The sequence below is a fragment of the Somniosus microcephalus genome, chromosome 4, assembly GCF_052327205.1.
Source record: "Somniosus microcephalus isolate GS21.2 chromosome 4, FLI_Smic_1.0, whole genome shotgun sequence".
In the NCBI taxonomy this organism is placed as follows: domain Eukaryota; kingdom Metazoa; phylum Chordata; class Chondrichthyes; order Squaliformes; family Somniosidae; genus Somniosus; species Somniosus microcephalus.
In genome coordinates this window covers 50932740-50956560 of record NC_140990.1, presented here as the reverse complement: position 1 = coordinate 50956560, position 23821 = coordinate 50932740, and the positions used below count along the sequence as shown (strand labels likewise).

General features: G+C 48.9%; 1 protein-coding gene across 1 annotated transcript in view; it reads right to left on the bottom strand.

Moving 5' to 3' along the window:
* LOC147118853 (uncharacterized) overlaps positions 1-17847 on the bottom strand; it is a 45943-nt gene extending 28096 nt beyond the window's left edge. Inside the window, exon 1 of the mRNA XM_085984635.1 lies at positions 17760-17847. Coding sequence (XP_085840761.1) covers positions 17760-17798 — 39 coding nt within the window. The 5' untranslated portion in view covers positions 17799-17847. The remainder of the gene's footprint in view (positions 1-17759) is intronic.
* Between the last annotated feature and the right edge of the window lie 5974 nt (positions 17848-23821).

Here is a 23821-nt window from a genome sequence, read left to right as displayed (position 1 = left end):
GCAAGGCAACACTGTCTGGTGACCACCGCCCCCTTTGGAATCAAAGAACTAAAAGGTTTGTATCGATAAGTCAAGCGGTCTTGGGGTTAGGGTGAAACGCGGGGAAGTATAGGCGTGGTATGAGTTGCAAGTAGTGCGTTAACTTTGGAGTAAAAGTCTAAAGCATACCTCTGACAACTCAAGTTGCAAGTAGTGCTAAGCATACCTCTGACAACAATTCGCCAGAACAAAATTGTTGCAAGTACCATCTCACTCTGAGTGTAAAATAAGGGAGGTACCTCTGACAACTGCGGTTACAAGTACCGTCTCACTCTGCGAGAGTAAAGTAAGGGAGGTACCTCTGACAACTGCGGTTACAAGTACCGTCTCACTCTGTGAGAGTAAAGTAAGGGAGGTACCTCTGACAACTGTGGTTACAAGTACCGTCACACTCTGCGAGAGTAAAGTAAGGGAGGTACCTCTGACAACTGTGGTTACAAGTACCGTCTCACTCTGCGAGAGTAAAATAAGGGAGGTACCGCTGACAACTGTGGTTACAAGTACCGTCTCACTCTGCGAGAGTAAAGTAAGGGAGGTACCTCTGACAACTGTGGTTACAAGTACCGTCTCACTCTGCGAGAGTAAAGTACGGGACGTACCGCTGACAACTGTGGTTACAAGTACCGTCTCACTCTGCGAGAGTAAAGTAAGGGAGGTACCTCTGACAACTGTGGTTACAAGTACCGTCTCACTCTGCGAGAGTTAAGTAAGGGACGTACCTCTGACAACTGTGGTTACAAGTACCGTCTCACTCTGCGAGGGTAAAATAAGGGAGGTACCGCTGACAACTGTGGTTACAAGTACCGTCTCACTCTGCGAGAGTAAAGTAAGGGAGGTACCTCTGACAACTGTGGTTACAAGTACCGTCTCACTCTGCGAGGGTAAAATAAGGGAGGTACCGCTGACAACTGTGGTTACAAGTACCGTCTCACTCTGCGAGGGTAAAATAAGGGAGGTACCGCTGACAACTGTGGTTACAAGTACCGTCTCACTCTGCGAGAGTAAAGTAAGGGAGGTACCTCTGACAACTGTGGTTACAAGTACCGTCTCACTCTGCGAGAGTAAAGTACGGGACGTACCTCTGACAACTGCAGTAACAAGTACCGTCTCACTTCGCGAGAGTAAAATAAGGGAGGTACCTCTGACAACTGTGGTTACAAGAACCGTCTCACTCTGCGAGAGTAAAGTAAGGGAGGTACCTCTGACAACTGCAGTTACAAGTACCGTCTCACTCTGCGAGGGTAAAATAAGGGAGGTACCGCTGACAACTGTGGTTACAAGTACCGTCTCACTCTGCGAGAGTAAAGTAAGGGAGGTACCGCTGACAACTGCAGTTACAAGTACCGTCTCACTCTGCGAGAGTAAAGTAAGAGAGGTACCTCTGACAACTGCAGTTACAAGTACCGTCTCACTCTGCGAGAGTAAAGTAAGGGAGGTACCGCTGACAACTGTGGTTACAAGTACCGTCTCACTCTGCGAGAGTAAAGTAAGGGACGTACCTCTGACAACTGTGGTTACAAGTACCGTCTCACTCTGCGAGAGTAAAGTAAGGGAGGTACCTCTGACAACTGCAGTAACAAGTACCGTCTCACTTCGCGAGAGTAAAATAAGGGAGGTACCTCTGACAACTGTGGTTACAAGAACCGTCTCACTCTGCGAGAGTAAAGTAAGGGAGGTACCGCTGACAACTGTGGTTACAAGTACCGTCTCACTCTGCGAGAGTAAAGTAAGGGAGGTACCGCTGACAACTGTGGTTACAAGTACCGTCTCACTCTGCGAGAGTAAAGTAAGGGAGGTACCTCTGACAACTGTGGTTACAAGTACCGTCTCACTCTGCGAGGGTAAAATAAGGGAGGTACCGCTGACAACTGTGGTTACAAGTACCGTCTCACTCTGCGAGGGTAAAATAAGGGAGGTACCGCTGACAACTGTGGTTACAAGTACCGTCTCACTCTGCGAGAGTAAAGTACGGGACGTACCGCTGACAACTGTGGTTACAAGTACCGTCTCACTCTGCGAGAGTAAAGTAAGAGAGGTACCTCTGACAACTGTGGTTACAAGTACCGTCTCACTCTGCGAGAGTAAAGTACGGGACGTACCTCTGACAACTGCAGTAACAAGTACCGTCTCACTTCGCGAGAGTAAAATAAGGGAGGTACCTCTGACAACTGTGGTTACAAGAACCGTCTCACTCTGCGAGAGTAAAGTAAGGGAGGTACCTCTGACAACTGCAGTTACAAGTACCGTCTCACTCTGCGAGGGTAAAATAAGGGAGGTACCGCTGACAACTGTGGTTACAAGTACCGTCTCACTCAGCGAGAGAAAAATAAGGGAGGTAACCTCTGACAACTGCAGTAACAAGTACCGTCTCACTCAGCGAGAGAAAAATAAGGGAGGTACCTCTGACAACTGCGGTACAAGTACCGTCTCACTCTGCGAGAGTAAAGTAAGGGACGTACCTCTGACAACTGCAGTAACAAGTACCGTCTCACTCAGCGAGAGAAAAATAAGGGAGGTACCTCTGACAACTGTGGTTACAAGTACCGTCTCACTCTGCGAGAGTAAAGTAAGGGACGTACCTCTGACAACTGCAGTTACAAGTACCGTCTCACTCTGCGAGAGTAAAGTAAGGGACGTACCTCTGACAACTGTGGTTACAAGTACCATCGCACTCTGCGAGAGTAAAGTAAGGAAGGTACCTCTGACAACTGCAGTTACAAGTACCGTCTCACTCTGCGAGAGTAAAATATGGGAGGTACCTCTGACAACTGCGGTTACAAGTACCGTCTCACTCTGCGAGAGTAAAATAAGGGAGGTACCGCTGACAACTGTGGTTACAAGTACCGTCTCACTCAGAGTAAAGTACGGGACGTACCTCTGATACTGTGGTTACAAGTACCGTCTCACTCTGCGAGAGTAAAATAAGGGAGGTACCTCTGATAACTGTGGTTACAAGTGCCGTCTCACTCTGCGAGAGTAAAGTAAGGGACGTACCTCTGACAACTGTGGCTACAAGTACCGTCTCACTCTGCGAGAGTAAAGTAAGGGACGTACCTCTGACAACTGTGGTTACAAGTACCGTCTCACTCTGCGAGAGTAAAGTACAGGACGTACCTCTGACAACTGCAGTAACAAATACCGTCTCACTCTGCGAGAGTAAAGTAAGGGAGGTACCTCTGACAACTGTGGTTACAAGTACCGTCTCACTCTGCGAGAGTAAAGCAAGGGAGGTACCGCTGACAACTGCGGTTACAAGTACCGTCTCACTCTGCGAGAGTAAACTAAGGGAGGTACCGCTGACAACTGTGGTTACAAGTACCGTCTCACTCTGTGAGAGTAAAGTACGGGACGTACCTCTGATACTGTGGTTACAAGTACTGTCTCACTCTGCGAGAGTAAAGTAAGGGACGTACCGCTGACAACTGCAGTAAAAGTACCGTCTCACTCTGCGAGAGTAAAATAAGGGACGTACCTCTGACAACTGCAGTTACAAGTACCGTCTCACTCTGCGAGAGTAAAGTAAGGGAGGTACCGCTGACAACTGCGGTTACAAGTACGGTCTCACTCTGCGAGAGTAAAGTACGGGAGGTACCGCTGACTACTGTGGTTACAAGTACGGTCTCACTCTGCGAGAGTAAAGTAAGGGACGTACCGCTGACAACTGTGGTTACAAGTACGGTCTCACTCTGCGAGAGTAAAATAAGGGAGGTACCTCTGACAACTGCGGTTACAAGTACGGTCTCACTCTGCGAGAGTAAAGTACGGGAGGTACCGCTGACTACTGTGGTTACAAGTACAGTCTCACTCTGCGAGAGTAAAGTAAGGGACGTACCGCTGACAACTGTGGTTACAAGTACCGTCTCACTCTGCGAGAGTAAAGTAAGGGAGGTACCTCTGACAACTGTGGTTACAAGTACCGTCTCACTCTGCGAGAGTAAAGTAAGGGAGGTACCTCTGACAACTGTGGTTACAAGTACCGTCTCACTCTGCGAGAGTAAAGTAAGGGACGTACCTCTGACAACTGTGGTTACAAGTACGGTCTCACTCTGCGAGAGTAAAGTAAGGGACGTACTGCTGACAACTGTGGTTACCAGTACCGTCTCACTCTGTGAGAGTAAAGTAAGGGACGTACCTCTGACAACTGTGGTTACAAGTACCGTCTCACTCTGCGAGAGTAAAGTACGGGACGTACCTCTGACAACAATGAACCATGGGAAGTGAAAAACTCCAGTGGGGGCCGGTGGGGTCTCTGACTCGCTATTTAGTGACAAAAATAAAAGATTAATTGACAAAATGGTTAAAAATGATTGGCAACCGAACGACCCACTGGCCAAACAAAGAGGATGATGGGCTAAAGAAACAAAATTAAAGGAAGAAAAGGCCATCATTTTAGTGGCTCGCACATATTATGAGTTGAGTCGACGTACTCGAATTTGGACCAAAAACGGTGCCAAAATTGTACCCGAGAACCAGTAATTTAAGAAAGGGAATAAGGAAAAAATTAAAGTTTTATCGACACAGATGCAATCAGCTTCTGTCCAAAACAAGTAATATCCAGGATTTGCTGAGTGAAAGGAATCTTAAAAGGAATGCTGGAATCTCGGTTTGTGTGAAAGTGTGTGTTAAAAGTGGGGAAGTTTTCTGTCTTTGAAAGAAAATATCTGTCATGTTTGTTTTAGCTCCACCCACTCTCTTGTACAGAGAGCTAAAATCTGTTTAACCCTTTGAAGACTTGTCTTGAATGACGGACAAGCGCGTGTTGTTTTAAGTTTGTTAATTGTGTTACAAAAGATAAGCTTCAACCTTGAAGTCACAGTTGCCAATGTGCCTGGAAGAAAATGAAGCTACAGTGTCTTTCTTTTCCAAGTGATACTGGTTAGTTAAAAAAAAATTGATCTGGATTGGATTGGAGTTATCAGGTTAATTAACCTATTAAAACCAGACTTTCATTGTGGCCACGGTGAAATTCTGGTTGGTGTAAATTTGTGTAGACCGCATTGAATAAGATATTTATTCGTCTGAAACCAGACTTTAAAATATTCACAGTCTTGGATATAACAAACGGGTTCTGGTCCATACCATTGGCAGAGGAATCACAAGGGAAATTCGCCTTTACTGTCGGGGATAGACAGTACACATGGACCAGGGTCCCGCAGGGGTTCCACAATAGTCCAAATATATTCCACCGTGTACTGAGTCAAGCCTTAGATGGGTTAGACCTATCAAAGTACCAGAGCGCCCTACTCCAATATGTCAATGACAATGATTGCATCAGAGGATGCCAAAGGACACATGGGAGCAGTACTGGCCACCCTCCAGATACTTAAGAAAGCTGGCTTTAAATTGAACCACAAAAAGGCACAGGTTGGACTGTCCAAAGTAAAGTATCTGGGGCACGAAATGAGCCGGGGGTATAAGGCACTCCCGCAGGAAGGAAAGGCAGCCATAAAAGACATGCCAAGGCCAGTGACCGTCCGGGGAGTGAGGAAAGTGTTGGGACTGTTTAACTGCCGCATGGGCAGTGCGGATATGCGAGCCCGTCACTATGTCAGGACAGCTGATATTACACACACAACACACAGTGTGGACCTGCTAAACACAGGCAAAATGAAGGCTGTATCAGACAGAAGGAGGGCGGCTTGGGAAACAGTATTGATACCAAAGGACAGATCAGTCCAGGTTATAAGGGAACATAGAGTCAACCCCGCAGAGGGAATGTTATCAGAGGGTGAGGCACACGAGTGTCAGTTAGTAATCGAAGAAGAGGTCAGAGGAACCGTATCAAAATTGCCCCTTGAAAATCCCGAACACACCTTTTATGTAGATGGATCTCGGCGAGATATAAATGGGGAGCCACCCACTGGTTACATAGAAACATAGAAGATAGGAGCAGGAGTAGGCCATTCGGCCCCTCGAGCCTGCTCCGCCATTCAATGCGATCATGGCTGATCATCCAAATTCAGTACCCGGTCCCTGCTTTCTCCCCATAACCCTTGATCCCTTTAGCCTTAAGAAATACATCCAACTCCTTCTTGAATATATTTAATGAACTGGCCTCCACCGCCTTCTGTGGTAGAGAATTCCACAGGTTCACCACTCTCTGGGTGAAGAAATTCCACCTCATTTCTGTCCTAAATGGCCTACCATTTATCCTTAGACTGTGTCCCCTGGTTCTGGACTCCACGACCATCAGGAACATCCTTCCTACATCTAGTCTGTCCAGTCCTGTCAGAATTTTATAAGTTTCAATGAGATCACCTCTCATTCTTCTAAACTCCAGCGAGTACAAGCCCAATCGACCCAATCTCTCCTCATACTTCATTCCTGCCATCCCAGGTATCAGCCTGGTGAATCTTCGCTGAACTCCTTCCATGGCAAGAACATCCTTCCTCAGATAAGGCAACCAAAACTGCACACAATACTCAAGATGTGGTCTCACCAAAGCCCTGTACAACTGCAGCAAGACATCCTTGTTCCTGTACTCAAACCCTCTCGCTACAAAGGCCAACATATCATTTGCCTTAACCGCCTGCTGCACCTGCATGCTTACCTTCAGCAACTGGTGCACAAGGACACCCAGGTCTCGTTGCACTTCCCCCTTCTCCCAATCTATTGCCATTTAGATAATAATCTGCCTTCCTGTTTTTGCCACCAAAGTGGACAACCTCACATTTATCCACGTTATATTGCATCTACCATGTTTCTGCCCAATCACCCAACATGTCCAAATCATCCTGGAGTTTCTCGACATCCTCCTCACAGCACACACGCCCAACCAGCTTTGTGTCGTCTGCAAATCTGGAGATATTACATCTAGTTCCCTTGTCTAGATCATTAATATATATTGTGAATAGCTGGGGTCCAAGGACCGATCCCTGCGGTACCCCACTAGTCACTGCCTGCCACTCGGAAAAGAACCGTTTATTCCAACTCTTTGCTTTCTGTCTGCCAACCAGTTCTCTATCCAAGTCAATACCTTGCCCCCAATCCCATGTGCCTTAACTTTACACGCTAATCTCTTATGCGGGACCTTATCGAAGGCCTTCTGAAAGTCCAGATACACCACATCCACTGGTTCTCCCTTATCTATTTTACCAGTTACATCCTCAAAAAATTCCAGTAGATTAGTCAAGCACGATTTACCTTTTGTGAATCCATGTTGACTTTGTCCGATCCTGTCACTGCTTACCAAGTGCTCTGCTATTACATCTTTTATAATGGACTCTAGCATTTTCCCCACTACCAATGTCAGGCTTACCGGTCTGTAATTCCCCGTTTTCTCTCTACCACCTTTTTTGAATAGTGGGGTAACATTAGCTACCCTCCAATCCATGGGTACTGTTCCAGATTCCATCGAATGTTGGAAGATGATCAGCAATGCATCTACTATTTCTAGGGCCACTTCCTTAAGTACCCTAGGATGCAGATTATCAGGTTGGGCAGTAGTATCCGAGAACGGAGAAACAGTCGCAAAGGGAGGGCTTGAAGGAGGAACCTCAGCGCAGGTAGCAGAACTAGTGGTTGTCACGGAAGCATTAAAATTGGCAAAGGGAAAACGAGTAAATATATATATACAGACAGTAGGTATGCATTTGGGGTAGTACATGATTATATGATAGCGTGGAATAGGAGAGGATATGTAACCTCCGGAGGAGGACAAATACAGCACGAGGAGGTAGTGAGAGACCTAGTAGAAGCGGTAAAAGGAGAAGAGGGAGCAGTGATTAAAATAAAGGCACACCGCAAGATAGTGAGCGAGCAACAAAAAGGAAATATGCTAGCTGATCAGGCAGCAAGAGCAGCAGGTAGAATAACAACAGAGGAAGTGAACATTAAAAGAATCCAAGAGGAGACCGAAATGGAGGAGCAGGAGCAGTGGACAAAGAGAGGCGCAGCCAAAGGTAGAGATGGAATATGGAAAAAGGATCACAGGGTGACCGGACTGACACCATATGAACTCAGGACTGGACGAGCAATGTGTCTGCCGGAAGGAGTAGCATCTGGTAGCGAGGGACTAGGACCCTTAAAAGATAAAATGAGGAAATACGTACAAACATTGGATAATCAATTGAAGGAGCTCAAACAAGAAGTTAAAGAACAAGACATCAGAGATAAAAATACACAAAAGCAGGGGGGCCTCGGAGCTCCTACCCAAGGTGGGTGAGCAGGTATTTGTTAAAATATTGACAGAGAGATCGGGATTCTCACCTAGATGGACCGGACCATTTGAGGTTATGACCAGCAATACGTGCGCATGTATAGATATGAGGGGAATGGGTAGATGGAAACATTGGACCCAATTAAAACGATACAACAATAACCCCTCTGATGTTAAATCCCACAGGAACAATGGAATAAACACCGGAGATAAACTAACCTCTGGTGACGACCAGGCTTCTGCTTAATTTACAGGGAAACTTCACCATGAAGGTGGGATTACTGCTGGGACACGAAATAAGCAAAAGGACATCCCACATTACACGACAAGTACATGATGAAGAAGCACCATGTTTTAATGGAACAATCACATTCGGAGTCTCATCCACGGCTCCCAATACACAGAAAGAAGAGACAAGCGAACCGAGGATGCTACAATGTCCAGATATGAAACCTGGACCCATGAATGGACTAGTATTATTTACCGGGGGAGAACAATTATATGGTAACGGGAGACACGAAATTGTACCGGTGCTAATGAACTTAACCATGTTACAATGGCCAGGATATTGTGAAAGGTTTACTAAAACTAGAGAATTGTATGGATATATGATGAAGAATGTAATTACCAAGCTGCTGATGCGACAGGGGCGACTAATTTTAGGGGACATGCTGCATTCCACCAAAGGATTAAGAGGAGCTTAGGAACCGATATACTCACGGGAATAAACACGGGGACATCATTCATTAATTCCCTAGATATACAAGGAGTCCAGAGTCATGTGGAACGACTACAAAGGGTAATACAACAGATTTTAGAGAAGGAAACTGGTTTGGTTCGACAAGGATCAGAGTTGGGAGGACATACGATAAGGAAATTACTCGAGGGAATCAAAGTTATAGAGGACCATGCCAGCATTATCAACAAACTAAACCAGAGAGATGAGGAACAGGCAAAAGACGGGGTAGGGAGAGGCTTGTGTCATGCCTATGGCCAATGGATCACCGGACAGTTAAAACATAATCTGGCACAGATACAGCGAGGCGAGGTACCAGACTGGATTAACAGCACACAGCTCTATGGCCTGAGCCAGAATCCAGGCCCTCTGAGTGCTTGTACCCTCAAAGGGATGATCAGAGTATATCCAGTGATACAAAAATGTAAAGCAGAAGTGACAGCAATGATAGGCATGGTACTCCTGATACCAGTGGTGGGACTAGACATGACTCCATACCCACAGTATCAGGTAACAAACATAGGCACAGTGAGGGGTGAGACATACCTCCAATACTATCCAATTGATACCTATGCCATCAGGAAGAATGGTACTATGAGAGGAGTCTCCCTAAACGGATGCCACGGGAAAGGCACGCTTACGATATGCCCACATCCGGTAGGAGAAGGCCCTAAGGATGAGTGCGGCTATAATAAGACAGAGGGGTGTGTGTTGGAATTATCACATGTTGATCACCATCACACCCGCTCGGGATATAGAGGCGAAGGGGAGTATTGTATAGCCACCACAGAGACTGAGTACCAATATAGTAACCTTGTATGTGCAATCACAATGCCTAACTTCTGCTTTACGCCAAAGATCCCTGTGACAATTGGACACACCAGATTGGTGTATGTACATTCAAGGGAGGCGATAAAAGTAAATGTGCCAGATAATCTAAAGGACGAGTTGGTTAATTATGAAGATCCGGTCGGGGCCCCAATACCCCGCCTGCAAGAGGATCTGCAAGAAATACATAGATACATAGAAGATAGGAGCAGGAGTAGGCCATTCGGCCCTTCGAGCCTGCTCCGCCATTCAATGTGATCATGGCTGATCATCCAAATTTAGTACCCTGTCCCTGCCTTCTCCCCATATCCCTTGATCCCTTTAGCCTTAAGAAATATATCCAACTATTTCTTGAATATACTTAATGAACTGGTCTCCACCGCCCTCTGTGGCAGAGAATTCCACAGGTTCACCACTCTCTGGGTGAAGAAATTCCTCCTCATTTCAGTCCTAAATGGCTTACCCCTTATCCTTAGACTATGACCCCTGGTTCTGGACTCCCCGGCCATCAGAAACATCCTTCCTGCATCTAGTCTGTCCAGGCCTGACAGAATTTTATAGGTTTCGATGAGATCCCCTCTCAATCTTCTAAACTCCAGTGAGTATAAGCCCAATCGACATAATCTCTCCTCATACGTCATTCCTGCCATCCCAGGTATCAGCCTGGTGAATCTTCGCTGCACTCCTTCCTCAGGTAAGGTGACCAAAACTGCACACAATACTCAAGGTGTGGTCTCACCAAGGCCCTGTACAACTGCAGCAAGACATCCTTGTTCTTGTACTCGAACCCTCTTGCTACGAAGGCCAACATACCATTTGCCTTCTTAACTGCCTGCATGCTTACCTTCAGCGACTGTTGTACAAGAACACCCAGGTCTCTTTGCACTTCCCCTTCTCCCAATCTATTACCATTCAAATAATAATCTGCCTTCCTGTTTTTGCCACCAAAGTGGATAACCTCACATTTATCCACATTATAGTGCATTTGCCATGTTTCTGCCCAATCACCCAACCTGTCCAAATCGTGCTGGAGTTTCACGACATCCTCCTCACAGCATACCCTCCCCCCCAGCTTTGTGTCGTCTGCAAATTTGGAGATATTACATCCAATTCCCTCGTCCAGATCATTAATATATATTGTGAACAGCTGGGGTCCTAGGACCGATCCTTGTGGTACCCCACTAGTCACTGCCTGCCACTCGGAAAACGACCCGTTTATTCCAACTCTTTGCTTTCTGTCCGCCAACCAGTTCTCTATCCAAGTCAATACCTTGCCCCCAATCCTATGTGCCTTAATTTTGCACGCTAATCTCTTATGCGGGACCTTATCAAAAGCCTTCTGAAAGTCCAAATACACCACATCCACTGGTTCGCCCTTATCTATTTTACCAGTTACATCCTCAAAAAATTCCAGTAGCTTAGTCAAGCATGATTTACCTTTTGTGAATCCATGTTGACTTTGTCCGATCCAGTCACTGCTTTCCAAGTGCTCTGCTATTACATCTTTTATAATGGACTCCAGCATTTTCCCCACTACCGATGTCAAACTTACCGGTCTATAATTCCCCGCCTTTTCTCCACCACCTTTTTTGAATAGTGGGGTAACATTAGCTACCCGCCAATCCATGGGTACCATTGCAGAGTCTATCGAGTTCTGGAAGATGACCAGCAATGCATCTACTATTTCTAGGGCCACTTCCTTAAGTACCCTGGGATGTAGATTATCAGGCCCTGGGGATTTATCGGCCTTCAGTCCCATCAATTTTCCTAACACCATTTCCCTACAATACTGATTTCTTTCAGTTCCACCCTTTCATCAGACCCTATGTTCCCTGGCATCTCTGGGAGGTTATTTGTGTCCTCCTTTGTGAAGACAGAACCAAAGTATGTATTTAGTTGGTCTGCCATTTCTTTGTTCCCCATTATAAATTCCCCCGATTCTAACTGCAAGGGACCTACGCTTGACTTCACAATCTTTTGATCTTCACATATCTATAGAAGCTTTTACAGTCAGTTTTTATGTTCTCTGCAAGCTTACTCTCATATTCTATTTTCCCTTTCTTAATTAATCCCTTTGTCCTCCTTTGTTGAATCCTAAACTGCTCCCAATCCTCAGGATTATTGCTTTTTCTGGCCAATTTATATGCCCTCTCCTTGGATTTTATGCTATCCCTAATTTCCCTTGTTAGCCACGGTTGGGTCACCTTTTTTGTTTTATTTTTATGCCAAACTGGGATGAACAAATTCTGTAGTTCATCCATTCGGTCTTTGAATGTTTGCCATTGCCTATCCACCGTCAACACTTTGAGTGCCATTCCCCAATCAATCCTACCCAACTCGCTCCTCAGACCATCATAGTTTCCTTTATTTAAATTGAGGACCCTAGTCTCCGAGTCAACCACTTCATTCTCCATCTTAATGAAGAATTCGATCATATTATGATCGCTCCGACCCAAGGGGCCTCTTACAACAAGATTGCTAATTAATCCTTTCTCGTTACATAATATCCAGTCTAAGATGGCCTGATCTCTGGTTGGTTCCTCGACATATTGGTCCAGGAAACCATCCCGTAAACACTCCAGGAATTCCTCCTCCACAGTATTGTTACTCATTTGGTTGGCCCAATCTATATGTAGATTAAAGTCACCCATGATGACTGCTGTGCCCTTATTGCACGCTTCTTTAATTTCTCTTTTAATGCCATCCCCAACCTCCGCCTTACTGTTTGGAGGTCTATAAACCACTCCCACTAATGTTTTTTTCCCCTTAGTATTTCTCAATTCTACCCATACAGATTCCACCTCATCAGAGCTAATATCCTTCATTACAATTGTGTTAATCCATTCTTTAACCAGTAATGCTACCCCACCTCCCTTTCCTTTTTGCCTATCTTTCCTGAATATCGAATACCCCTGGATGTTGAGTTCCCAGTCCTGGATTTAAGTAAGATGGTGAAACAATACATAGTGTTGCAAAGGAATCTTGGGGAATTAGAAAGGGACATAGAGGTAGAGCTACAGGAAGTCCCGTGGTATGAGAAGCTGTGGGATTGGGGAGTGAATGTCAACATACACCCATGGATCCGCATCATTTCTCATATATTAGTGATAGTACAGTTAGTCATGGCTATAGGATGGGGAATAGCAGCATGCAGCACTTGTAAAAAGAAACGGATCAAACAAAGAGCTAAAGCGAGACGGAAAACACAAGATTGTTCTAAACATGATGTTAATGCAGGGCCTCCCAAACCAGCGCCTGATCACCGCATGGGGCAGGAGGCACAGCGATACTTATACATGTGGTTTAACTTGGGCAAGGGCCAAGTACCAAAAGGGGGGATTGCAGTGGGGAAAGAGTTAAACTGACATCGCTGGCAGTTTCACTGAATGGTGTAATAAAGACAATAATCTAATGGGCCTTTTGCAGTAGTAAGCTTTTTCTAAGTTGATAACATAGTCGGATGTGGAAACCATAAGAGACCTAAGAGGATGTAAGTTCTGTTCTGGCAGGAAAGTAAAACAATGAAAGAGGCCGAGAGAGGCAGGAAAGGAGGACAATGAGTCAGAAGTACAATGTTGATGAGACCCATTTGGCATAAAACAAAGGTCAGAGGTGCAACAACAGCTTGTGGGATAACGGCCGATAATAAAGGTGGTGCTTTAATGTAACGCAGCATAGGCAACCAATCAGTGAAGATGCGTGCGGGCCAAGGTCCAATCGGGTGGCAGGAATGAATTTTGACATGTGTTGTAATGTATAAAAATGTAGTGTTTGCTGTACCAATTTGGAAAGGTCTGGCTAAGACAGAGCAGACTGTTTCCCCACCGGTGCAATAAAGACAACTTGACTATCGATCTAAAACCTTGTGTCGAGTGTTGGTTTAAAATACTCCACAACAATGTAGTCACGGACAAATTATTCTAAAGAGCTTTTAAAAGCTACAAGATACGGGACTGAAGACGTTCCTCAAACGGAGGGGGGACAAATCCCAGGGACATGATGGTTTCCATCCGAGGATTCTGAGGGAAGCCAGGGGAAGGAATAACGGAGGGTCCCCGAGTATAAACTGGCTGGTGCCTCTCCCTACATTACAACAGCGACAGCAATTCAAAATCAATGAATTGGCCGTGAAGAGTTATGGGCATCCTGGGGTCGTGAAGGGCGGCGAATAAATGCACCATCGCCTCTGAGTCAGAGGTTGTGGGTTCAAGTCCCACTCCAGAGACTTGAGCCCAAAAATCCAGGCTGACAGTCCAGTGCAGTGCTGAGGGAGTGCTGCACTGTCAGAGGTGCCGTCTTTCAGATCAGACGTTAAACCGAGGCCTCGTCTGCTCTCTCGGGTGGACATAAATGATCCCAGGGCACTATTTCAAAAGAAGATTAGGGGAATTATCCCCGGTGTCCTGGTCAATATCTATCCCTCAATCAACATCACTAAAAAAACAGATTATCTAGTCATTATCACATTGCATAGAAACATAGAAAAATAGGAGCAGGAGTTGGCCATTCGGCCCTTCGAGCCTGCTCCGCCATTCAATATGATCATGGCTGATCCTCTGTCTCAATACCATATTCCCGCTCTCTCCCCATACCCCTTGATGCCTTTTGTGTCTAGAAATCTATCTATCTCTTTCTGTGGTAGAGAATTCCACAGGTTCACCACCCTCAGTGAAGAAATTTCTCCTCATCTCAGTCCTAAATGTCCGAAATATCCTGAGACTGTGACCCCTTGTTCTAGACCCCCAGCCAGAGGCAACATCCTCTCTGCATCCAGTCTGTCTGCCCTGTCAGAATTTTATGCGTTTCAATGAGATCCCCTCTCATTCTTCTAAACTCTAGTGAATACAGACCTAGTCGACCCAATCTCTCCTCATGCGACAGTCCTGCCATCCCAGGAATCAGTCTGGTGAACCTTCGCTGCACTCCCTCTAAGGCAAGTACATCCTTTCTTAGGTAAGGAGACCAAACCTGCACACAGTACTCCAGGTGTGGTCTCACCAAGGCCCTGTATAACTGTAGTAAGACATCCTTGCTCCTGTACTCAAATCCTCTTGCAATGAAGACCAACATACCATTTGCCTTCCTAACTGCTTGCTGCACCTGCATGTTTGCTTTCAGTGACTGGTGTACAAGTACACCCAGGTCCCTTTGTACATCAACATTTCCCAATCTATCACCATTTAAATAATACTCTGCCTTTCTCTTTTTCCTACCGAAGTGGATAACTTCACATTTATCCACGTTATACTGCATCTGCCATGTATTTGCCCACTCACTCAACTTGTCTAAATCACCTTGAAGCCTCTTTGCATCCTCCTCACAACTCACAATCCCACCTAGTTTCGTGTCGTCAGCAAACTTGAAAATATTACATTTGGTTCCCTCATCCAAATCATTGATATATATTGTGAATAGCTGGGGCCCAAGCACTGATCCCTGTGGTACCCCACTAGTCACCACCTGCCACCCCGAAAAAGAACCATTTATTCCTATTCTCTGTTTCCCGTCTGTTAACCAATTTTCAATCCATGCCAGTATATTACCCCCAATCCCATGAGCTTTAATTTTGCACACTAACCTCTGATGTGGGACTTTTAATCAAAGGCCTTCTGAAAGTCCAAATACACCACATCCACTGGTTCTCCCTTATCTATTCTAGCAGTTACATCCTCAAAGAACTCCAGTAGGTTTGTCAAACATGATTTCCCTTTCATAAATCCATGTTGAATCTGTCTAATCCCGTTGATATTTTCTAAGTGTCGTGTTATCACATCCTTTATAATCGAGTCTAGCATTTTCCCTACGACTGATGTTAGGCTAATAGTGGGGTTACATTTGCCACCCTCCAATCTGCAGGAACTGTTCCATAATCTATAGAATTTTGGAATTGCTGTTTGTGGGATGTTGCTGAGCGCAAATTGGCTGCCGGTTTTCCTACATTACAACAGTGACTCCACTTCATTGGCTGTAAAGCGCTTTGGGACGTCCGATGGTCATGAAAGGCGCTATATAAATGCAAGTCTTTCTTTTCTTTCTTTAAGTTCTTTGTTTCTCTTTTTCACTCCATTTTGACCCAGACTGTCTCGCAATGGAGGGGTTATCATAGAATCATAGAAATTTAGGGCACAGAAGGAGGCCATTCGGCCCATCGTGCCTGAGCCGGCCGAAAAACAGCTTTCCAGCCTAATCTCACTTTCCAGCTCTTGGTCCGTAGCCCTGCAGGTTACCGCACTTCATCTGCATCTCCAAGTACTTTTTAACTAAGATGAGGGTTTCTGCCTCCACCACCCTTTCAGGCAGAAGGTTCCAGACCCCGACCACCCTCAGTGAAAAAAGTTCTCCTCAACTCCCCTGTAATCCTTCTACCAATTACTATAAATCTATGGACCCTGGTTATTGACCTCTCTGCTAAGGAAAATAGGTCCCTCCTACCCACTCTATCCAGGCACCCTCATAATTTTATACACCGCAATCAAGTCTCCCTCAGTCTCCTCTGTTCCAAAGGGCAGTTAGTAACAGAGATTGGAGAAGTTTGGGGCTTTTTTTTTTGCACTGAAGCAGCGAAGGATGAGGGCCAGCCTGATGGAGGTCCTCAAGACCATTAGGGTTATTGATCAAAGGCAAATGACAGATTCCTCTCCGGGCACCTCAAAGTCCACATGCGCCGCTCTTGTTGGGGTTTAGAACGCGCATGCTCAGGGGCAGAGTCCCAGAACCAGCTGCTACTGGGCATGCTCAGGGGCAGCGGAATCCCAGAACCAGCTGCTAGTGGGCATGCTCAGGGGCAGCAGAGTCCCAGAACCAGCTGCTACTGGGCATGCTCAGGGGCAGCGGAATCCCAGAACCAGCTGCTAGTGGGCATGCTCAGGGGCAGCAGAGTCCCAGAACCAGCTGCTAGTGGGCATGCTCAGGGGCAGCAGTAGAGTCCCAGAACCAGCTACTAGTGGGCATGCTCAGGGGGCAGCAGTGTCCCAGAACCAGCTGCTAGTGGGCATGCTCAGGGGCAGAGTCCCAAGACTAGCTGCTAGTGCGCATGCTCAGGGCAGAGTCCCAGGACCAGCTGCTAGTGGGCATGCTCAGGGGTCGCAGAGTCCCAGGACCAGCTGTTAGTGGGCATGCTCAGGGGCAGCAGAGTCCCAGGACCAGCTGCTAGTGGGCATGCTCAGGGGTAGCAGAGTCCCAGGACCAGCTGCTAGTGGGCATGCTCAGGGGCAGCAGAGTCCCAGGACCAGCTGCTAGTGGGCATGCTCAGGGGCAGAGTCCCAGGACCAGCTGCTAGTGTGCATGCTCAGGGGCAGCAGAGTCCCAGGACCAGCTGCTAGTGGGCATGCTCAGGGGCAGCAGAGTCCCAGGACCAGCTGCTAGTGGGCATGCTCAGGGGCAGAGTCCCAGGACCAGCTTCTAGTGGGCATGCTCAGGGGCAGCAGAGTCCCAGGACCAGCTGCTAGTGGGCATGCTCAGGGGCCCAGAGTCCCAGGACCAGCTGCTAGTGTGCATGCTCAGGGGCAGCAGAGTCCCAGGACCAGCTTCTAGTGGGCATGCTCAGGGGCAGCAGAGTCCCAGGACCAGCTGCTAGTGGGCATGCTCAGGGGCAGCAGAGTCCCAGGACCAGCTGCTAGTGGGCATGCTCAGGGGAAGCAGAGTCCCAGGACCAGCTGCTAGTGGGCATGCTCAGGGGCAACAGAGTCCCAGGACCAGCTGCTAGTGGGCATGCTCAGGGGCAGAGTCCCAGGACCAGCTGCTGGTGGGCATGCTCAGGGGCAGAGTCCCAGGACCAGCTGCTGGTGGGCATGCTCAGGGGCAGCAGAGTCCCAGCACCAGCTGCGAGTGCGCATGCTCAGGGGCAACAGAGTCCCAGGACCAGCTGCTAGTGCGCATGCTCAGGGGCAACACTGTGGGTAACGGTCGTTAACGGTTGAAGAGTCGGAATTACCGAGTTTTTTCAGCTAGACGGACGAGCGGAGAGGGCCGGGGAAATAAATGGCGGTAAACACAAACCTGGGAGTCCGAGGGTCCCGGGAAGCGAACGCAGCACATTCAGCCTGGCGGAGCGGGTCAGACGTCCTCAGCGTCACGTGACCCGGGCCCACGGCCTTAGTGACGTCATCGCACCAGGGGCACGTGACCCGGGCCCACGGCCTGATTGACGGGAGCTTCCGACCAATAGGGAGCGAGCGGGGCGGGGCGGGGCTGGAGGAGTGAGCCGGCGGCGGGTCCTCCAACCAATCGGGGAGCCCGAGGGGCGGGACTAGCGCCGGCTGATTGTCTGATCCGCAGGGCAGCGAGTTTCTCCAGTACCTTGTTCAGGGCCCGGGGCCAGGGGAGGCTGTGGGCCTTTATTCCCCTTATTGGACACAAGGCTCTTTGTCTCACAACACACTGGCTCAGGTTTTAATAGAGACTTTTTAAATTCATCAATAAAAGCAGATAAACCTGGTGGAACAAACTTTTTAATATTTGGGAGTAAAAGTACAAGTTTTTATCCCTCTGGGGAATTTGTTATTAGTTTCAGGAAACAACAACCACTTGTATTTATAAAGCGCCTTTAATGTAGTAAAACGTCCCAAGGCTCTTCACAGGATCATTAGAAAACAAAAACTGACACCAAGCCACATAAGATATTTGGGCAGATGACCAAAAGCTTGGTCAATGAGGTAGGTTTTAAGGAGCATCTTAAAGGAGAGAGAGGTAGAGAGATGGAGAGGTTTAGGGAAGGAATTCCAGAGCTTAGGGCCCAGGCGGCTGAAGACACGGTCGCCAATGGTGGAGCGATTAAAATCGGGGATGCTCAAGAGGCCGGAATTAGAGAAGTGTGGCAAAACCACTAAGAGACTCTTACAGTGACTTACATAATTGTCTGTAACCAATGTTATCACCTCTGGCATTAATTGTCTGTAACCAATGTTATTACCTTTCAAGTTGGCTCTGGTTAAACAGAGCTAGATCGACAACATCGCGAGCTGACGCGATGACGTCATCACGTGGGTCACGTGACGTCCCCTTTGGTGGGAAACGTGATGACGTCATGACGTCAGAGGTAGAGGGCGGGGCCAGCAAGTCCTCGTGTGAATTGAAAGAAAAGACCTGTTTTGAGCTTCTCCCGTAGTTTCTTGTTTTGTAAAGTTCTTAGACAATAAATTCAGTTTGTTAACTTCCAGTAAGTTATAGATTCTATGTTAGGAGTGCAGAGACTCCTACATTGGTGACCCCGATTCCTCGCGATCGTTTTTCGCGGTGAATGCCGAACACAGGCCAGTGATGGAGGCCAATGCAGTGGCCTTGAAGCTCCCCCAATTCTGGGAACAACAGGCAGCCTCTTGGTTTGTGCAAGCCGAGGCACAATTTGAGCTCCGCAACATCGTTCAGGATCAGACCAGATATCTCCACGTGGTCTCCACCCTCGAGAGCTCGACGGCGTTGAGAATCATCAGCCTGCTGGAGAGTCCTCCGACTGCTGACAAGTATGTTGCCATCAAGACACGATTGCTGCAGGTATTTGGTCTCACCAAAGCGGAGCGCGCTCGCCGTTTACTGGCTCTACCAGGGTTAGGGGACTCCAAACCCTCGGAAATGATGAGTCATATGCTGACTCTCCTGGGGTCCGAGCCCCAGTGCTTTCTGTTTCGTGAGCTGTTCCTTATTCAACTTCCTGAGCAAGTACAGGCGTCCCTCGCCCGAGCAGAAACCGCAGACTGCGTCGCGCTCGCCGAAGAGGCGGATAAGATTTACGTGGTCCGGCAACAATACTGCGCCCTCGCGCAACGCCCCGCCATGAAGAGCCCGGCCCCGGCTCCGACAAAGGCGCCTCCAACGACCAGTTTCTGCTACTACCACGCCCGTTTCAGCCCGAAGGCCCGCTGCTGCCGCTCGCCGTGCAGTTTCATTACCAGACTGTCGAATAGACCGCCGCGAGTCAAGCACGCCAGTCCCGGTACTTCCCCCGCAGCTGCGATGGCAATCGGTGCTTCCGGGAATCTCACCTACATAACCGACTCCATCTCCGGCCATCGTTTTCTATGCGACACGGGGGCGCAATGCAGCATACTGCCCACCTCGGTCATAGACCTTCGCTCCGACAGCCGTGGTCCCCCTATGCAAGCAGACAACGGGGGTTCGATCCGCACTTGCGGGAAGCGCCTCGTCCGGGTATGTTTCAGTGGACAGTTTTTCAGCTGGAATTTCATCACCGCTCAAATCTCGCAGGCCCTGTTGGGTGCTGACTTTTTAGGCGCCAACGGCCTGTTGGTGGACGTGAAAAATCGACGCCTCGTTCGCACCGCCGCGCTCGACGATATTTCGGGGACGTGCAGCAGTGCTGCGTCACACACGATTTCATGTGCGCGGCCGCAGCCCGACGATTTCGCCCGGCTCCTCGAGGATTTCCCCGAGCTGACGAAGCCCAACTTTTTGGCTCCGACCGTCAAGCATAGGGTGGAGCACCATATTTCGACTACCGGCTCGCCCGTTTACGCCAGGGCGCGACGTTTAGAGCCCAGCAAGCTAGCGGCAGCAAAGGCGGAGTTCGCCGTGATGGAAAAAATGGGGATCACCCGTCGGCCCAGTAGCCCCTGGTCCTCCCCTCTCCACATCGTCCCCAAGCCTGGCGGGGGATGGCGGCCCTGTGGGGATTATCGCCGCCTCAACGACATAACGACGCCCGACCGCTACCCCATTCCCCATATACAGGACTTCTCAGCCCATTTGGCAGGGACGTCCATCTTCTCCAAAATCGACCTCGCCCGTGGTTACCATCAGGTGCCGGTGCACCCTCAGGATGTCGAAAAGACAGCGGTAATTACCCCCTTTGGACTCTTTGAATTCCTGCGAATGCCCTTTGGGCTTAAGAACGCGGCACAGGCGTTTCAGCGCCTCATGGATTCAGTCCTGCGGGACCTTGACTTTCTGTTTGTTTATTTGGACGATATTCTGGTTGCCAGCACCTCCAAGGAGGAACACCTCGAGCACCTTCGGGTCCTTTTCAGATGGCTTCAGCAGCACGGCCTCATCGTTAACTCAGACAAATGCCGTTTCGGCCTATCGCAACTGGATTTCCTGGGCCACCGCATAACCCCCATGGGGGCAACGCCACTTCGGGTCAAGGTGGAAGCAATTGCGGCGTTCCCGAAACCGAAATCCGTGAAAGCTTTACAGGAGTTCCTGGGGATGGTTAACTATCATCGTTTCATCCCCAGGGCTGCACAGCTCATGTGTCCTCTATATGAGGCCCTCAGAGGCTCAACGGGAAAGGACCCTGTGGTATGGTCACAGGACATGGATCGTGCTTTCGAGGAGACGAAAGCCGCACTCGCCAATGCGACCACGTTAGCACACCCCCTGCCGGGAGCCACCATCGCTCTCACGACGGACGCGTCAGACTACGCAGTGGGGGCCGTCCAGGAGCAGTGGGTCGATGGCGCGTGGCAACCCCTGGACTTTTTTAGCCGCCAGCTACAACGGCATGAACGCCGGTACAGTACTTTCGATCGAGAGCTGTTGGCTTTGTTTTTGGCCATCCGCCATTTCCGTTTCCTCCTCGAAGGACGACGCTTCATCGCGTTTGTCGACCACAAGCCATTGCTGTTCGCAATGGCCAAGTCTGCGGAACCATGGTCAGCTCGGCAGCAACGGCAGCTGACGTACTTATCGGAGTTCACCACCGACATCCGACATGTGGCCGGTAAGGACAACGTCATCGCCGATTGCCTATCCCGCGCCGCCGTCCAGGCCGTCCAATTTGGCATTGACTACGCACAGATGGCGGTTGACCAAGCGGACAACCCGGAGACCCAGGGTTTTCGTTCGGTTCCAAACAGCCTCCAGCCGAGGGATGTGCCTTTCCATTCCACAGGCACCACTCTGCTCTGCGACGTTTCGCTGGGTGCACCCCGTCCGATCGTCCCGTCTAAATGGTGTCGTACGATTTTCGATGCCTTACACGGCCTATCGCACCCTGGAGTGCGGGCATCGCAAAAACTGCTGGTCTCCAAATTCGTATGGAGGGGAATACGCAAAGACATCAGGGACTGGGCAAACACTTGTGTTGTTTGCCAACGGTCCATGGTGCAGCGCCATGTCAGAGCCTCGCTCACCACCTTCGAGGTCCCGGAACGGCGATTTGATCATATTCACATCGACTTAGTGGGACCACTCCCACCTTCACGGGGCTTTACGTACCTTTTGACGATGGTGGATCGCACCACGAGGTGGCCGGAGGCAGTTCCCCTGACGTCCACCACATCTGCGGACGTTGCTCAAGCTTTCGTTTCATCCTGGGTAGCCCGTTTCGGTGTCCCTGCAGATATTTCGTCGGATCGGGGGTCGCAATTTTCGTCGGAACTGTGGAACGAGGTGATTTCCGTGTTGGGCATTAAACTCCACCACACTACGGCCTATCACCCACAAGCGTACGGCTTGTGCGAGCGGTTCCACCGCTCCTTGAAGGCGTCGCTCAGGGCCAGCCTGCTGGATGCATCCTGGGTCGACAAACTACCGTGGGTGATGTTAGGACTCCGCACGGCGCCGAAGGAAGATCTCCAGTTGTCGGTGGCGGAGATGGTTTACGGGCAACCGCTTCGAGTCCCAGGTGAATTCCTGCCGTTACCTACGTGACCATGGTCCACGGCCACACAAAAAGAGACCCACCTGGATGTGGCCCGCTGTTTCCGCCCAGTTCTGACCTCACGGCATGGTTTGCTTTCGTCCAACGTCCCGGGGGAGTTGTCGAAAGCCAAGTTCGTGTTTGTGCGCCAGGACAGCCATCGTACCCCGCTCACACCGCCGTATGCCGGACCCTTCAAGGTTTTGCAGGCAGAGGACAAGAGTTTCGTGATTGATGTCGGGGGCAAACCGGATCACATCTCTGTCGATCGCCTCAAGCCTGCGCATCTGGACCTCGAACGACCGATCGAGCTGGCGCAGCCTCCGCGCCGCGGCCGGCCGCCAGCCGCTACCACACCTGACAACGCCGTGCTGCCTACCAGTTCGCCGCCTGCTCAGCGTTTTCCCCTCCGGGAATTTCGGAGTCGGTCCAACAGACTTGTCCGACCTCCTCAGCGATTGACTCTTTTCGTTAAAGACAATTCTGGGGGGGCGTATGTGGCAAAGCCACAAAGAGACTCTTACAGTGACTTACATAATTGTCTGCAACCAATGTTATTACCTCTGGCATTAATTGTCTGTAACCAATGTTATTACCTTTCAAGTTGGCTCTGGTTAAACAGAGCTAGATCGACAACATCGCGAGCTGACGTGATGACGTCATCACGTGGGTCACGTGACGTCCCCTTCGGCGGGAAACGTGATGATGTCATGACATCAGAGGTAGAGGGCGGGACCAGCAAGTCCTCGTGTGGATTGAAAGAGAAAAGACCTGTTTTGAGCTTCTTCTGTAGTTTCTTGTTTTGTAAAGTTCTTAGACAATAAATTCAGTTTGTTAACTTCCAGTAAGTTATAGATTCTTTGTTAGGAGTGCAGAGACTCCTACAGGAGCGCATATATCTCGGGGGGGGGGGTTGTGGGGGCTGGAAGAGATTACAGAGATAGGGAGGGCGGGGCCACGGAGGGATTTGAAAACAAGGATGAGAATTTTAAGCATGAGACATTTGAGGAAAAGCAGGGAGTGGGGGAGGGTCGTTAATTCTGTTCTGCGACAGTTACTGGGACAGACTGTATCTCCCCCTCTCCTCCACACAGGGATTTGTGGTAGTTAAAGGGACAGCGATTCTCCCTGTTCTGTGAGATTGTAATTAAAGGGTCACTAGTCTGAGATGGCTGCGAACTTTTAGTGTCACCAGCCTTTCTAAAACATCTTCCTTTCTTTGAAGATCTGTGTGAACTTGCTGGTGACTCAGCAGGTTGGATGAACTCTGAAACCTCTTTGCACCGTCAGAACATTTAAGAACATAAGAACATAAGAAATAGGAGCAGGAGTAGGCCAATCGGCCCCTCGAGCCTGCTCCGCCATTCAATAAGATCATGGCTGATCTGATCCTAACCGCCAATCTACTATCACAGAACCATCTCCTGAATCTAACAGAATTAGACACATGAAATAGGAGCAG